Genomic DNA, 15,333 nt, shown 5'->3' on the forward strand with positions numbered 1-15,333 from the left:
ATAAAAATAATGTCATATCAATATTATGTCATTTTGACATGTTTATATTAGTGCTAGACTGGTAGTGGGTACTATTTACAACTTTTTTTAAAAACATAAATTGAATATCGCAATAAATGTTGCACTTTAACGACGTATTTCAAATGTAACACAACTTCGAATTTGACAGTATTTCAAACAATGTAGATACGTACATAAATAATAATATTTATGAGGGCAAAGGTTACAAGCATAACTTACTGCGTGATAAGGCATATTTGCAGTTATTTAAATGTATATTTTCTAATCAAGTTTTTGCGAACTAAATATTTATCCTCATGCTGAATTCTGGTTTTGGGCCCCTTTGAAATTTAAAACGAACGGAAAAAATATCAAATTTCGCCCAAACATGGCTTTAAAAGGATTAAAAATCGTGGAGATGTTAGGACTAGCCCCCGGACCCTTCTGCGGTATGCTCTTTGCAGATTTTGGCGCTTCCGTCACAATTGTTGATAAGGTAAATTAATATTTATTTATTGTTTTTATTCGAAAACAAATTTTGAGCAAACAATTAATAAATTAAACATTTTATTTTAGATTCAACCTCAGGCGTTCCACAATGTATTGGGAAGTGGAAAACGTAGCGTTGCTCTTAACCTCAAAAGTAAATCAGGTAAAGAGATATTTAGGAAACTTTGTAAAGAATCCGATGTCCTAATCGAACCCTTTCGGCCCGGAGTTATGGAAAAAATGGGTCTTGGACCAGATGTTTTACTCCATGATAATCCAAAACTTATTTACGCTAGACTAACTGGCTACGGGCAGTCCGGCAACTTGTGCTATAAGGCTGGTCATGATATTAACTATGTGGCTATTTCGGGTATACTCTCTTTACTGGGTAGGAAGGATTCTAATCCAATACCTCCTATAAACATAGCGGCTGATTTTGCCGGTGGCGGATTAATGTGCGCCATGGGAATAGTGATGGCACTTTACGAGAGACAGACTTCTAATAAAGGACAGGTCGTGGATGCAAGCATGTCTGAAGGAACCGCATACATCTCCAGTTGGCTCTACAGGTCTCAGAGTTCGCCCATATGGGGCAATCCTCGAGGAGAAAACATTCTCGACAGCGGAGCACACTTCTACGAAACCTACAAGACTAAAGACAACAAGTACATGGCGGTAGGGGCAATTGAGCCTCAGTTTTATGCAGAATTATTAAAAGCTTTAGAGATGCCTGATGATGATCAGTTCGCAGATTTTGAAAAGCGTAAACTTCAGTTTGGAAAGATTTTCATGAAACGCACTCAGAAAGAATGGTGTGAAATATTTGACAAACATGATGCGTGCGTGACTCCCATCCTTTCTTTGAGTGAAGCCCCAAATCATCGGCACAATTCTGAGAGACAAAGTTTTATCAGAAGTTACGAAGATCAAATGGTTCCGACTCCTTCTCCTCGCTTGAGCCGCACTCCCGCCACTTCCCAGGCCCCGCAGCGTCCCCCGCACCACGGAGAGCACACAGAAGAGACTTTGGCCACCCTTAATTATTCTCCCAAACAAATCGAGCTTCTCAAAGAAGATGGTTCAATCTTTGCTCATCCAAAATCTAATTTATGAAACATTGTCAAAATATAATTTTTTTCTGTTTGTAGTTATTATTGTATACTAGATGACGTGTACCCGGCTTTGTTGGGGGTTATCCTTAGGAGATAAACATTTACCATCGCGGTCTTTTCTGGAGACCATTTTAAGATATACAATTCTGTAGTATGTTATTTTGATGTATCTTATAAGGTTTAGCCAGCGTTATCAATGTAAGCGCCCGAAAATATTTTGTTTACGACTTGATTACAGAACATCAACTTTTCTCTACTTTTTAAAAATATAACATGCAATATTTAACTATATACGAGTATATAAACCTTTTGGAATGGATTCTCTAAATGATAGTGAAAACCCTATCAAAATCCGTTGCATAGTTTTGGAGAGCTAAGCGTACAAACGGACAGACGCGGATAGCGTCTTTATTTTATACTATTAGAGAAGATAATATGATGTATTTATATAATGAATGTACAATATTAAGTGTATAGGGTTTCGGAGAATTTATAGTACATATACTAAGTACTTCTAATCACAATGACGTAGTGTTATTATTTATGTAAAAGGGATATGTTGTGGGGGACTGGAATTGTATTAAATATTTTACACAAGTAAAAATAATATAATGTTTTTGTAATATAAAATCTTTTTTTATGTCTATTTAATAACATTGCATATATTTTCAATAAGCTCTTTTGATTTTATAATTCTTTCTTTGTCTAAATAAGGTTCAGTGACCAGGTTTTCTAAAACACACCTCAACGATTTCAAGTCAAAAACAATATGATTATTACTTATGTGCCAATTTCCAAAAGTAAGATTAGAACCATTTTTAAGACTATTTAACCTTTTGACGGTGATGTACTTCACAAACTCGAAGAAACCCTCGTAGTTGATTCCGAATAATGACTGAAGCATAACTTGACAGTGTTCCATCCAGCCTTCGGTATCTTTAAATTCGATAATTTCACTTTCGACCATTTCAATATTCTTCTTCAACGACTTCAACATTGTGTCAATGTTGCAACCGTTGATCCAATTGTGATTTATCGATATCGTATCTTCCATATTCCACACTTGATGAAACCAGCCAGATGGAACGAAGATTGCGTCGCCTGTGTTCTGAATGACTTGGAAATATGTAAGTCCGTCGTTCAACAGATTCTCTATGTCGTTGGGTAAATTTCCTAAGGAATCGAGGAATTTTGATTCTTCACCCGGTGGAAACAATATCCACTTCTTTTGTCCTACAACATTGGCAGACCAACTGAATGAAGTGTAAACATCAGCATGAAATGGAGTCCTGCAAAAAACTTGGAAATTAATAAGTTGATAAATACGCCAAAGCCCACCTCATTGTATTGTAACATTTACTGATTTGATATAAATACTTGTATTCGATCAGTAAAGAAAACATTTACTGATTTGATATAAATACTTGTGTTCGATCAGTAAAGAAAAAATTTACTGATTTGATATAAATACTTGTATTTGATCAGTAAAGGTCAGCTGAGCAGACAGACTATGGTGCGCACAGCATTTGTTTTTGAGATTCTTGTGGTTTAATTCTTAACCCGTTGAACATCGATGTCACAGGTTGTTCACTGGGTTGCTAGCGGCCATGCGTTATTTTGTGAAAAAGTGCCACATACAGGGGCACCTAGCATCGAAACGTCGCGCGTTTAAAGAGTTAGTTATTGGTAGACTTCAATAATAATCCTAATACCTTTATAAGATAATGTGAAACGTTTAAGGTACGGACTCAGAAAAGGTTTTTATTTCCTTGCTTGCATGTCTTTACGTTTTTATTTATTATTTAAAAAATGAGTAACAGACTTCGGAAATAATATTTACACCTTACTCAAATACATACCATGATCCCTTCGGTCCAAAGTAAACAAACATGTAATCATCTCTATTATTATCAACAGAATATTCGTTCAACCAGTCGGAGGCAAAATATTTCGGCACTTGATAGAAATTGTCTTCTGGACTTTCCCTCCGCAAGTGCCAATCTTTTAAATACATAATACTTTCAAGAGATTTTTCAGGTGTGATATTTTTTAGATATTCCGCATATTTCTCGAATGGTATGTAATTCTTGCACTGGTCTGTTTTCCTGCAATCTGTCACAGGAACGTCGATGGAGCCATATTTTGAAACAAGGTTTTTTAAGTTGGGTGTATCATTAGACACCCACTGAGAGAAGCTTTCCCATTCAAGTGCCACGCCTTTTATGATGCACGGTATGTTTTTGAATAAATATTCATTGAAAAAATCTGAATATGATTCGCTAACTGATATCTTGGAAATACATGATGGAACTGATTGCTCGCCTTTTGTGCAATTTGTGATATCTATATCCAATATTTCTACCGAAGACATTGAAAAGATAGGAATAAATATTATTATACCGTTATGGCATAAAATACTTTCTAAAAATAGTATTATTTTAGATTGTGTATTACTGTATTGTAACTGTTTCTGTTTACTTCACATTTGACATTTGCGAAGTTTGACAGAAGGAATAGATATTATACCCATTCAGACATGGCGATTTTAGTTGGTAAACTATCGGTTGAATGACACTTGAAAGCTAATCGACAAGTGTGAATAGAGTTTTTAGTTGAGCGACTAAAGTTGAAAGTCTACTTTTGCTGTTCAAGTGTAAGTCATCGTTCGAGTTTTACAAGGAATTGACACTTATGAACACATGTTGCAACTCGCTTGTGATTTTTAGTTCCTTGCATCCTCTAGCGAAAGAAAACGTTTATGAACATGGTACCTTTGTGAAAAAAATGTCTGTAATGGTTGGATGACATAATGTTTGTTGATCTCTACCAAAGCGATGCCTGCCCTTGGGATCAAAAACAATACATTTTTAAACATAAAAATGCGAATAATAATATTGTTTTCGAAGTGGGACATAGATAATAAAATTAAAACAATCAGAACCATATACAATAAGGATTTATAATAATATTTGGCTAATTTATATAGCGCCGTTTTCGTGAGAAATCACCTCAAGGGCGCTGGTATTAGTATTTCCAGAGTGGAAGATACTATTAGTATCACCCAGGTGTAAGACCACCATTCAGATTTGGAACGTTGCTTGAAATGGCTTTGGCCGTGTTTGGTGACCAGATATGAATAGTCAGGTACTTCTACACCTTCCTCCTCCCCATATCCTTTCTCTCCCCACTACTTTCAGCTTCACAACATTAACCAATTAGGGATACCATAGTCTCACTGGCTCCAGACGGTTGGAAGCATTTGGGGCTCTTGTGCGGTTTCACATAAAAAAGTAATGAAATAAAAAAAGAGTGGAAACCTGAAAATGAAACTCCCAGTGTCAGATATCTCAATGTTATTTCTAATTTTTTTATAAAGTTTTTGATGAGGGTAAAGTTGTCGAATTCCGCTACACTCTTATGCAAAATTTAAAAAAATAACACTTGGTTTCTATTTAATTACCTACTGCAAGAAACAACTATTTACTTCGGGGAAGGTGGTAAAGATGCATTAAAGTTACATTTTTCTCAATCGCATTCTGAGTTAATTTTTAAGGGAGGGAAACATACTTAAATTCTTTCAATAAATCAAACAAATAATCTAATTACCTATTTTGTGCATGTAAATTGCTGTTTAGAGTACTTAAAAATTAAATCGAATAATGTTATTTTTATTTAAATGTGAATTTTGCGTGCAGCGGATATCGGCAACTTTATCAAATTGTTTATTCCGAATTTAGTGAATGATTTCGATACCTTTCAGTATATTTTAATGATATCTCTCTCAAAATAGTGTTAGTGCACCGTTACATGCACCATTTAATTCTCCTTAGAAACCATTTTCTTACCCAAATATTACGTTTTTGTGCTTTTTCAATGGCATGTTCAAGTTCGTTCCGCAAAATATCAGAAATTATAGAGACGCACGCACGAATAATTTTAGTCGACGCCATTTTGATAATCAATTTCGATTCGAGTTAAACTGAAATGTTTTAATGAAATCATGTTATTTTTTTGTCGTTCAACTAAAATCGCACCGTCTGAATCGCCAATGTGAATGTGGGTTATTTATGGTGAGTAGCGAGTGGTTTATTTATGAGTATATCTATGCTTTCTATTGTCAAACCGCCGCGCATGCGCCGCGCCGTCAATGTCAATTAATTATTTAACCATCTCTAGAACTTCCGAGTGGCAGGGGGGTATAACTCCGCTTAAAAACGTCAACACAAATTATAGACATGGTAAAAATCTATTTTTGTGACGTAGGCGATGTGTATTTTTTTTGTTTCTCGCTCACTTTACCATAAGACTCGTGCGCCAGAAAGAGAGGGTTAGCAAACGGTGTAATGCGTGTTCTCGCCGCTAGGTGGCCGACTCATGCTTCCCGCCATTTCACTTCCTCTAAAAAACTGTAAGAAAAGTTTGACAGACGCCGTTGTTTGTCATCATAACATTGTCAAATATCTGGTTGTGTGAAACAGTTGATTTATGTGTGATAAATAACATTTATGTGCCTACCGATAAAGTCCTTAAAACGTATTGTGTGAAAGGATGTACGGACAGAGACTATTCGACACAAGTTTCCAACCATAACCTCTGAGAGTCCATTTCGAGAATGGTGTTCAGCACGTATCATGACTACATACTAAAAGGTATTCTATACTGCATCAGCCTATAATAATAATAATATGTTTTGTTAATTCGGTTAATCTAATAATTATATTTATTTCAGAGCGTAACATCTCAACCAGCAGCGTACCCGTTGCTGCACAGGGGATGCTAGTAGAAAATGAAGGTACATATCTGTTTTATATTACTTAAAAGGGAATAGTTTTGTTCGTCTAATATGTCAATCTTTACTTCAATTTCTCAAGAACTATGATATATTTTTTCCAGAAATAAGTGCAGGACCCAGTCATGTCTTCTTTGCAACCAGCAGTGTCGCTCTCGCTGCACAGGGGATGGCAGTAGAACATGGAGGTACATATCTGTTTTATATTACTTAAAAGGGAATAGTATTGTTAGTTTTGTTCCTCTAATATGTCAATCTTTACTTCAATTTCTTCAAGAACTATGATATATTTTTTTCCAGAAATGAGTGCAGGACCCAGTCATGTCTTCTCTGCAACCAGCAGCGTTGCTCTTACTGCACAGGGGATGGCAGAACATAGATGTAAAATATCTTGCATAGGTGACCCATATGATCCCACTAAGAAATTTGCTATCAACGCTCTTGAAATTCATTATGTCGTCGAGTATGTACTGAATTATAATTGCGAAAATTTATATCTTGTGCCTGTTATTGAAGAAACCATTGCCAAATATATATGTTTTGATTGGCTTAATTGTAACGAACATAAATTTTTTTTATTCAATTCATTATCAAAATTACTGTACCATTTATAATCAATGCATGGTGTACCGATGTCAATAGAAAATTAATTGGCAAGGATACACTACCATACAATGGACCTGACTCCATGAAGAAAATGGCAGTACTGCAACATTTAAAATATGCTAAATATAGGAAGAAATGGTTGTCATAACTAATTTATTTTAATAAGTTAAAACCAATAGGACCACAATTTGTTCCTATAAGCGTCTTTTAAATATCGTAGTACTGCCATGCTCCTCATTAAATCAGGTCCATTGTATGGTTGTGGTGTATCCTTGCCAATTCATTTTCTATTGACATCTCTATATGAGTAGTAGAATAATAACGAAAAAATAAATATACAAGTCAAATATTGTTATCGTTTGTAATTTTAAGCCAAATATTCTCTGATGCGGAGTTTACATTATTCAGTTTGGCTGTATTAGTCTGCAGCCCATTTTCAGTCACCGACTAGTGTTAATAAAAAAATAGTCGAATTAGTTTATTTCATATGTCTAGTTCTACTTTTTATTACATACTTGACATCATAATGAATATTCTCTCAACACCTTCTTTAAATTTTACTCTTGTATTTGGTGTTTTTATTTGTTATTATTATACCCTATTTATTTATCAGGTACCAATATGTATTGTTAAAACAATAACCTATTGTTAAATTTACTTTTCTGTTTACACTGTTACATTCTTTATGTTGTGTACTATTCCTAAGTTAAAAATATCTAAAAGGCATATAAAGTTTTTTAAACTAAAAAGTATTATATACTTACTATTTATATATGAAAGGTATAAATATTTAAGTAATAAGATAAGTAGGAGGGAAACAAAAATAATAATAATGTAATTAGACGCTAAAACAGTAGGTTGAATCGTTGACTGCCTTATTGACAATATTTTTTTCAATTGCCGTTGGATGTTGAAAGAAAATAACTATCATTTCCAACAGCTAGTTTTATATTGATACAGTAATTTCACCTTTTAAATGTGTTTTGTGCTTATATTATTGTATTTCATGTTTATATTTAAAAAATAAAATTATTGTACATGTAATTATGAGTTTGCTTTTCAGCTTCCTTCTGATAAAACGCTGTCCTGAGAAAATGAGCTGTAAAGGAAGTTACTTTAAAGGTCATTTCTTTCTTAGGACAGGGCTTTGTCAGATGGGACCTTGTGGTCTTGGGTGACATTTTACTTATGTTTTAGGCTAATGAATTGGGTTTTAGGTAGGTTCCGAAGCAGAATTAAATTGTCTATGGTTGCGCCTTTTTTTTAAATTTCCTCTATCCTTTGTCGATGGTGTGCTGTGACGTCGGCGATGTGTGGTGTATTCAAATTTGCCAGATCTATGGTTAAAACTTGACGAAAGCAAATGTATGGAAAGAGGGCGGAGTTATCAATCCAGGGGCATTTCTCTCAGCTTTGGCCTTGAAACTCATTTGAAACCGCCACGCCCACCTCAAAATTCTTATAGAAAACGAATAATATGGCTAAAATCTCAGATCTCATTGGTGAGAGCAGAAGGGTTGGTTTGATCTCTCGCTCTCTACCATAATGACTCGTGTAACAGAAAGAGATGACGGAATTTTGCCGTGAGTGGTTTATTTATACACGCGGGTTGTCATTTGCTGCCGAAATACTATCATTTCCGTCGTTTTAAAGTTGTTCGTGATAAAAATACAATATAAGCCAGTATAGTGTTAGCGAGTTACAAACATATATTCAACCTACCTACGTAAGTTCAAGTTTAAAGTGAATTGACAGTTTTTAGGTTATTACGTAACATACTTGGCATATGTCTTCCTCCACAACGTATAAATGTTATTTATTATATCGACCAACTTATTCATGTTATTGATTAGTGTTATCCTGTATTATCTTATTGTTTTGGTGAAATTAAAGATTTTTAAACATATGTAACCATGAGTTCATGAGGCTAAAAAATGTCGGAATTCTTCGCCGTACTGTCGGAAAATCATGTTTTGGAAATTTTCTTCAGTGTTGTTGCAAATTTCTTGTCATTTTGGGTTTCTTCTTCTCAGATTAACAAGTTTCATCTTAAGGAAATGCACTGTAAAAGTTTATTTTCTTAGTCAGATGAACCTTGCCCTTGGAAAACATTTCGACATTTTTCTGCTTCAAGGACATTTTTATTTTTAAAATATTTTTTTGGGCTAGTGAATGAATGGAGTAGGCCGAGAGCAATTATATTGTCTATGGTTGCATCTTACTTTTAGATGACCTTGAGTTTTTTCTATCTTGTCTACTGCTCTTTTCCGCACGGTAGGTACTGCTTGTATATCTGTGGTTAAGTACTGTATAATTCTGTTGTATACAAAAAGCCCGAAGATATCGATCTAGAGAGTGGTATATTTATGTATCAATCTATAGATAGTTGATTTATGCCGAGTGGTTTGTTCGGGTTTGTTTATGATATTTAGTTTATTTTATCTCGGTGGTTAATTTATGATCTCGAGCATGTTACCTTTTATTTTTTGTTAGCACACATTATCTTTCTCATTTTCATTCGCTGCATTTAAGTACTTTAAAATGATCTTTAAAATATTGATCACCGCGCTGTCGTGTATCACTTTGAGCAACTCTGAGGAAGTTAATATTTGGGGACCCGGTCTTTCCCCAGAAAAAATTACAATGCCGGCCAGATACTTCTTTTTAGAAGTTTTGAACTCAAAAGATAGGTAAAATCCAAAACCTACTGCAAAATATCAGTACATATTTTATGACTGTAAATCGAAGTAAAATCACATTTAAAAGATTTTTATATTGATATTTACAGTGTTACCCAGGAAAAGTTGTCTGTGAAAATATCTGGAGATTCTTCATCTGGCACCTGTAAAATATGGACGAATATATTGAATCGAAAAGATGGGTCATTTATCATCAGATACCGTCTTTATGAGGCTTGCACAAACTTCAAAATTGTTATTAAATACAAGGACATGCATGTAGGATCGTCTCCGTATTCCTATGCAGGTATTTAGGAAACTTATATTTGGTTATCAATGTTTTTGACAAATCTACTAAATATCCATTTGAAATAATGGTGGTTTATATTCTGGTTTCCCAATACCTGATAATTATTTATTTTTGGCCATTTCATGGTTAGCTCTAAAATCTGTTTTCTTAATAATCCATTTATTCTGTTGTAGGTATCATTTATAACGAAGACTGTGACTGCCCTGAGAAAGACTTCAATACATGGGCCGAGCAGTATGGCTGTCCCGATAACATAGACCAGCTAAATCGGGACATGAGACCATTTAAAGATGTCAATATGACCAATGTATTACAAGATGTCCTTAAAAACTACCACCACCCTGGCAGCATGAGCTTGTGCCATTATGTGATCAAGAACAATGAACTGCACAGGAAATGTTATGGGCAACATGTGGGCTTTCACATCTTCTCTGATGCCATTTTGTTATCTGTGATGAGAAAAGTGCTTCTGCCGGACCAATCGTTCTTCATTAATTTAGGTGATTGGCCGCTCGTCAAGAAAACTTCTAAATTGATTCCTTTGTTCTCGTGGTGTGGAAGCACCGATACTATGGACATTGTTCTGCCAACATATGATCTGACTGAATCAACTTTAGAAAATATGGGAAGGTGGTAAATACGCAATATTCTGTCTCCTTTATCAAACTGTGCATTTGCGTATTTTTAACATGTTTTTAGCTAAATAAGCATACTGCCATTAAGTCATCCATGCTGGAGATGAAATCAAGAGCTACACACATACATTTTTGTACTATCTTTAGATACTAAAACTTATTCATAATTTAATTTCAGAGTGATGCTCGACATGCTCTCTGTGCAAGGAAATATAGAAACAGAGTGGGATGAGAAAGTTCCACAAGCCTTTTGGCGTGGAAGAGACTCGTGCAAGGAACGTTTAAAGTTGGTAGATATTTCGAGAGAATACCCGACTTTATACAATGTCTCGCTGACGAATTTCTTCTTCTTCCGAGATAAAGAAGAAACTTACGGTCCAAAAGTTCCTCATATTTCGTTTTTCAAGTTTTTCGATGTGAGTATTTTTAAATTTTTAACCTATCCTATCTGAAGTTATTTTGATTAAAACTGACGTCAGCAACTGAATTAAATGTTGTCATGAATTTATTGATGTAGTAAAAATGGAATAACTTATTTTGTATTTATTTAATACAAATTTATTTTTGAATATAAAAAAAATAAATTAAAAATATAACTAGCTGAACTTCCCAGAGTTGCTCGGGTTCTACACAGAGTTTTCAGAATCATACTTAGACAATGAAGTTCCTCTTGTTTTTAAGGTCAAGTGTGCAAAATTTCATCGATCTCTGAATAAAACTGTAGATTTGTATAAAAAGAAAGCCACACTGGAACACTTCTGTCTGTAATTATAAAGATAGATAGTATATAGTTGAAGTCCCCGGCATTGCCCGGGGTTTATAGAAAGTTTTTCAATATCAGATGTAGACAGTAATTTTCCTCTAATTGGTGTGCAAAATTTCACGAAAAGTATCAAAATACTGTTTTTCGAAATCTCATGTAGTCAGTGACCTTCCTCTTGTTTTGAAGGTGAAGTGTACAAATTTTGATTAACCTCTGAATAAAACTAGATTTGCATACAAATTAAATCCATGCCACCCACCACAAAAAGAAAATCAACTTTATATATTAGAAGATGGCAATGCATTCTAGTATTTACATAAAAATAAGCATTTTGTTGAAAGGCATAAATTAGCCACTCAGAATTGAAATGTTGCTTGAAATGGCTTTGGCCGTGTTTGGTGACCAGATCTGAATAGCCAGGAACTTTCTCTCTTACAACATACCCCAATTGGGGATGCAATGGTCTCACTGCCTCCAGAGGGTTGGGAGTCTTGCGAGGTTTCACATTTAAAAAAAAGATAGCGGCAGCTCAGAGGGAATGGGTTAACAAGGTTTTTAATTAGACAAAGATAAGTATGATTGATATATTGAGGTTTATCTTTACATATTAGTAAGATTGATATATTGAGGTTTATCTTTACATATTAGGAAGATTGATATATTGAGGTTTATCTTTACATATTAGGAAGATTGATATATTGAGGTTTATCTTTACATATTAGGAAGATTGATATATTGAGGTTTATCTTTTACATATTAGGATGATTGATATATTGAAGTTTATCTTTACATATTAGCAGAGATGTGCAAAATGGGTACCCAAAACCATTTGAAATGCAAAATGGAAACGGGTCAAAACTTTTCCATTTGAAAATGCAAAATGGTTTTAAGAAAAGCATTTCAAATGCAAATTGCAAAATACCTATTTTCAAAATGCAAAATGGTTTCTCAGTTCAAACAATTAAAATAATTATAGAATTTTTAAACAATTTTGTCATTTAATAATGGACATCAATGTAGAACAAACATATTACAGGATGGTAAATCCAAAAACACCACGACTACAGATTATAAAACCACAAAAAAATTGCACGGGACTAATGTTGCCAACGTAAAAACATAGAAACTGCTATCTAACATTTAATATTACAGCGTCATGGCCCCATGTTCAGTATTTTTTGTAATGGTATCACTCAATTGCCAGGGCTCCTACCAGGGAGCAACTTGACAAATGGAAATTATCTCTCATAGCGAGGTTGAGGACTGACTGATATTTGGGGCTTATGAAAAAAAGATGAGTGGAGATGGTAAGAAGAATGTTGCAAAAAAGCATTTAAAATGGAAAATGCATTGAGAAAAGCATTTAAAATGCAAAATGGAAAATACCCATTTTGCATTTCCATTTGAAATGGATTTATTTGAAATAAAGCATATCTCTGCATGTTAGTAAGATTGATATAATAATAATAATAATAATTGGATAATTTGTAGAGCGCCGTTTTTGTGAAAAATCACCTCAAGGGCGCTGTACAATTTATTTCCTAGGATCTACATTTGTTATTTAGAAAAGATACCAAAACATACTTACCTGACAAGTCACTTCCGACAAACACACTTATATTAAAAAGTTTTATGCTTATAAAAGATAAAACTGCACGCAGAGGACACTACATCAAAAAACACTGGTCATCGCATGATCTTAAGTCTGCTATAGTTTTTTATTTTAATTTAACTGTCTTAAAAAGCCTACAAATTGTTAGTTGTTATCATTTCTATTTATTTATTTTTAATTATTATTTTTATTAATTTTTTTATTTTTAGTATTTTTACATTTTGTTAATTTAAATTGCCGTCGACTGTGAAAGTGGAGGTTTCTGAAATTATGGATACGACTGTCTGAAAAGGTGCGTTTTAAGTTTAGACCTAAATTCTGTCGAGTCTGATCATTCTCAAATCAAGTGGCAGTCCATTCCAGGCTTTAGGTCCTGACACGGCGAAAGCACGCTCACCGAACTTAGTATCTGGTGTGCGCTTTGGTTCCTATATATTGAGGTTTATCTTTACATATTAGGATGATTGATATATTGAAGTTTATCTTTACATATTAGTAAGATTGATATATTGAGGTTTATCTTTACATATTAGGAAGATTGATATATTGAGGTTTATCTTTACATATTAGTAAGATTGATATATTGAGGTTTATCTTTACATATTAGGAAGATTGATAAATTGAAGTTTATCTTTACATATTAGTAAGATTGATATATTGAGGTTTATCTTTACATATTAGGAAGATTGATATATTGAGGTTTATCTTTACATATTAGGAAGATTGATATATTGAGGTTTATCTTTACATATTAGTAAGATTGATATATTGAGGTTTATCTTTACATATTAGGAAGATTGATATATTGAGGTTTATCTTTACATATTAGGAAGATTGATATATTGAGGTTTATCTTTACATATTAGGAAGATTGATATATTGAGGTTTATCTTTACATATTTTTTAGTTTTATCGGCAAAATACTGCCAGTGTTTCTAGGCCCTCATTAGACTCATTGCTGACCTTTTGTCTTTATTCGTGGAAGATTTAACTTACTATTGAATTATTTTTCAGTTTAAATATCAAATAAATGTTGACGGCACGGTGGCTGCTTATCGGTTGCCTTATCTACTGGTCGGCAACTCGGTAGTTCTGAAGCAAGAGTCTCCTTACTATGAGCACTTCTACCATCAGCTGCAGCCGGGGGTTCATTACATTCCCTTCAAGAGAGACTTGTCAGATCTCACGGAGAAGCTTCAATGGGCATTGGAGAATGATGATGAAGCACAGGTCATTTCTAAAAACGGAAGGAATTACGCAACCAAAAATCTTATGCCAAAGGATATTATCTGCTACTATGCTGTTGCCTTCAAGGTATTGTATTTTAACCCCATGTGTGTATTTGTATTCTTTAAATAAGTATATGTATTTATCTCTTTGTTCAGATTACATTCTTGCAATGGTGGTACACCACTATTTACTTATTTGATGACCTTCTTTATTTACTAAAATTTGATGACCTTCGTGGCTTGGCGAACATGCTCCTTGTTTGGATTCAGGGGTCGCTGATTCGAAATCATCAATATTTCAGATATAAGTTAAATTAAAAAATATATTTAGAGTATTTATAAACTGTGTTCCAGAGTGGTAGACTCCAACAATGGATTGTTTTTCAGATATTTAACAATTCATCAAATTCAAATTAATTTACAAGTTCTGTTTTTTTTTAATCTCAGTTCTGTAAAGCAGCTGGCCCACAATGATATAATAACACAACTTGAATAGGACTTTAACAGAACTTTAAAATGACTGTTGAAATTTGATGAATTTTTCAAATTGTGTGAAACAACCGATCCTTAGTATCGTCCTGGTTGAATATTTTTACACCTCATCATCCTAAATGCAATTATTTAGTCGTTTTAAATCTATCTGATGAATTATTATGTTATGCCTTTACAATTTATGTTATAATTTAAAGGAATGGGCCAAGCGGGTAGCTGATCCGGGCGAAGTGTACGAGGGAATGGAGAAAGTTCATCAGAAAGAAAGAGCGGAACAAAGGTGTACTTGTTCCCGCACATCCCCAAAGGATGAGTTATAAAGATACATCAAATTAATCTGTCAATAAGTAATCTCGCACTACTGCCTTAGTAATCTGTGATAACCCAACGCTTCTAATATGAAGCAACGTACATCTTTATTTGCTTTTAGCACTTAGAAAGTATATTTTTACATTCCTGAACCTTTACTACCAATTGTGCGCACTGCTGTGTGCCTACTTACTCAATAAACTTCAATGTTTTGAACGGCCAGTATAAACCCAAGTTATTTTTTAAAAACATTATCAAATTATGTAGGACCTAATGAAATGTCTTTATACAGTGAGCTTGTTATCAAAA

General features: G+C 33.9%; 3 protein-coding genes across 3 annotated transcripts; 2 read left to right on the forward strand and 1 right to left on the reverse strand.

Annotated features, from left to right (window-relative positions):
* The first annotated feature begins 21 nt into the window (after window positions 1–21).
* On the forward strand, window positions 22–2,231 carry Amacr (Alpha-methylacyl-CoA racemase). Its single transcript, XM_089631371.1, has 2 exons — window positions 22–496; window positions 577–2,231. Exons 1-2 carry the CDS (start codon window positions 389–391, stop codon window positions 1,600–1,602), a joined length of 1,134 nt encoding a protein of 377 aa, XP_089487497.1. The 5' UTR covers window positions 22–388; the 3' UTR covers window positions 1,603–2,231.
* JMJD4 (jumonji domain containing 4) lies at window positions 2,224–4,130 on the reverse strand. Its single transcript, XM_089631370.1, has 2 exons — window positions 3,461–4,130; window positions 2,224–2,890 (listed from the first exon to the last, which is right to left on the reverse strand). Exons 1-2 carry the CDS (start codon window positions 3,970–3,972, stop codon window positions 2,245–2,247), a joined length of 1,158 nt encoding a protein of 385 aa, XP_089487496.1. The 5' UTR covers window positions 3,973–4,130; the 3' UTR covers window positions 2,224–2,244.
* A 5,268-nt stretch (window positions 4,131–9,398) lies between these two features.
* On the forward strand, window positions 9,399–15,319 carry LOC149424459 (protein O-glucosyltransferase 2-like). The gene is made up of 6 exons (XM_089651582.1): window positions 9,399–9,686; window positions 9,785–9,981; window positions 10,158–10,614; window positions 10,798–11,035; window positions 14,009–14,308; window positions 14,913–15,319. Exons 1-6 carry the CDS (start codon window positions 9,538–9,540, stop codon window positions 15,033–15,035), a joined length of 1,464 nt encoding a protein of 487 aa, XP_089507708.1. The 5' UTR covers window positions 9,399–9,537; the 3' UTR covers window positions 15,036–15,319.
* The last annotated feature ends 14 nt before the right edge of the window (window positions 15,320–15,333 follow it).

This window comes from Hesperophylax consimilis, chromosome 4 (assembly GCF_061612785.1).
Source record: "Hesperophylax consimilis isolate HC1 chromosome 4, BYU_Hcon_1.0, whole genome shotgun sequence".
NCBI classification, from domain to species: Eukaryota; Metazoa; Arthropoda; class Insecta; order Trichoptera; family Limnephilidae; genus Hesperophylax; species Hesperophylax consimilis.

Bases quoted from the DNA above. Each gene is read 5' to 3' on its own strand.
- Amacr (XM_089631371.1), top strand. From the start codon at position 389: ATGGCTTTAAAAGGATTAAAAATCGTGGAGATGTTAGGACTAGCCCCC. The intron at 497-576 runs GTAAATTAATAT...ATTTTATTTTAG, and splicing joins CCGTCACAATTGTTGATAAG to ATTCAACCTCAGGCGTTCCA.
- JMJD4 (XM_089631370.1), bottom strand. From the start codon at position 3,972: ATGTCTTCGGTAGAAATATTGGATATAGATATCACAAATTGCACAAAA. The intron at 2,891-3,460 runs GTATGTATTTGA...AGTTTTTTGCAG, and splicing joins TTTGGACCGAAGGGATCATG to GACTCCATTTCATGCTGATG.
- LOC149424459 (XM_089651582.1), top strand. From the start codon at position 9,538: ATGATCTTTAAAATATTGATCACCGCGCTGTCGTGTATCACTTTGAGC. The intron at 9,687-9,784 runs GTAAAATCCAAA...TGATATTTACAG, and splicing joins GTTTTGAACTCAAAAGATAG to TGTTACCCAGGAAAAGTTGT. The intron at 11,036-14,008 runs GTGAGTATTTTT...ATTATTTTTCAG, and splicing joins CGTTTTTCAAGTTTTTCGAT to TTTAAATATCAAATAAATGT.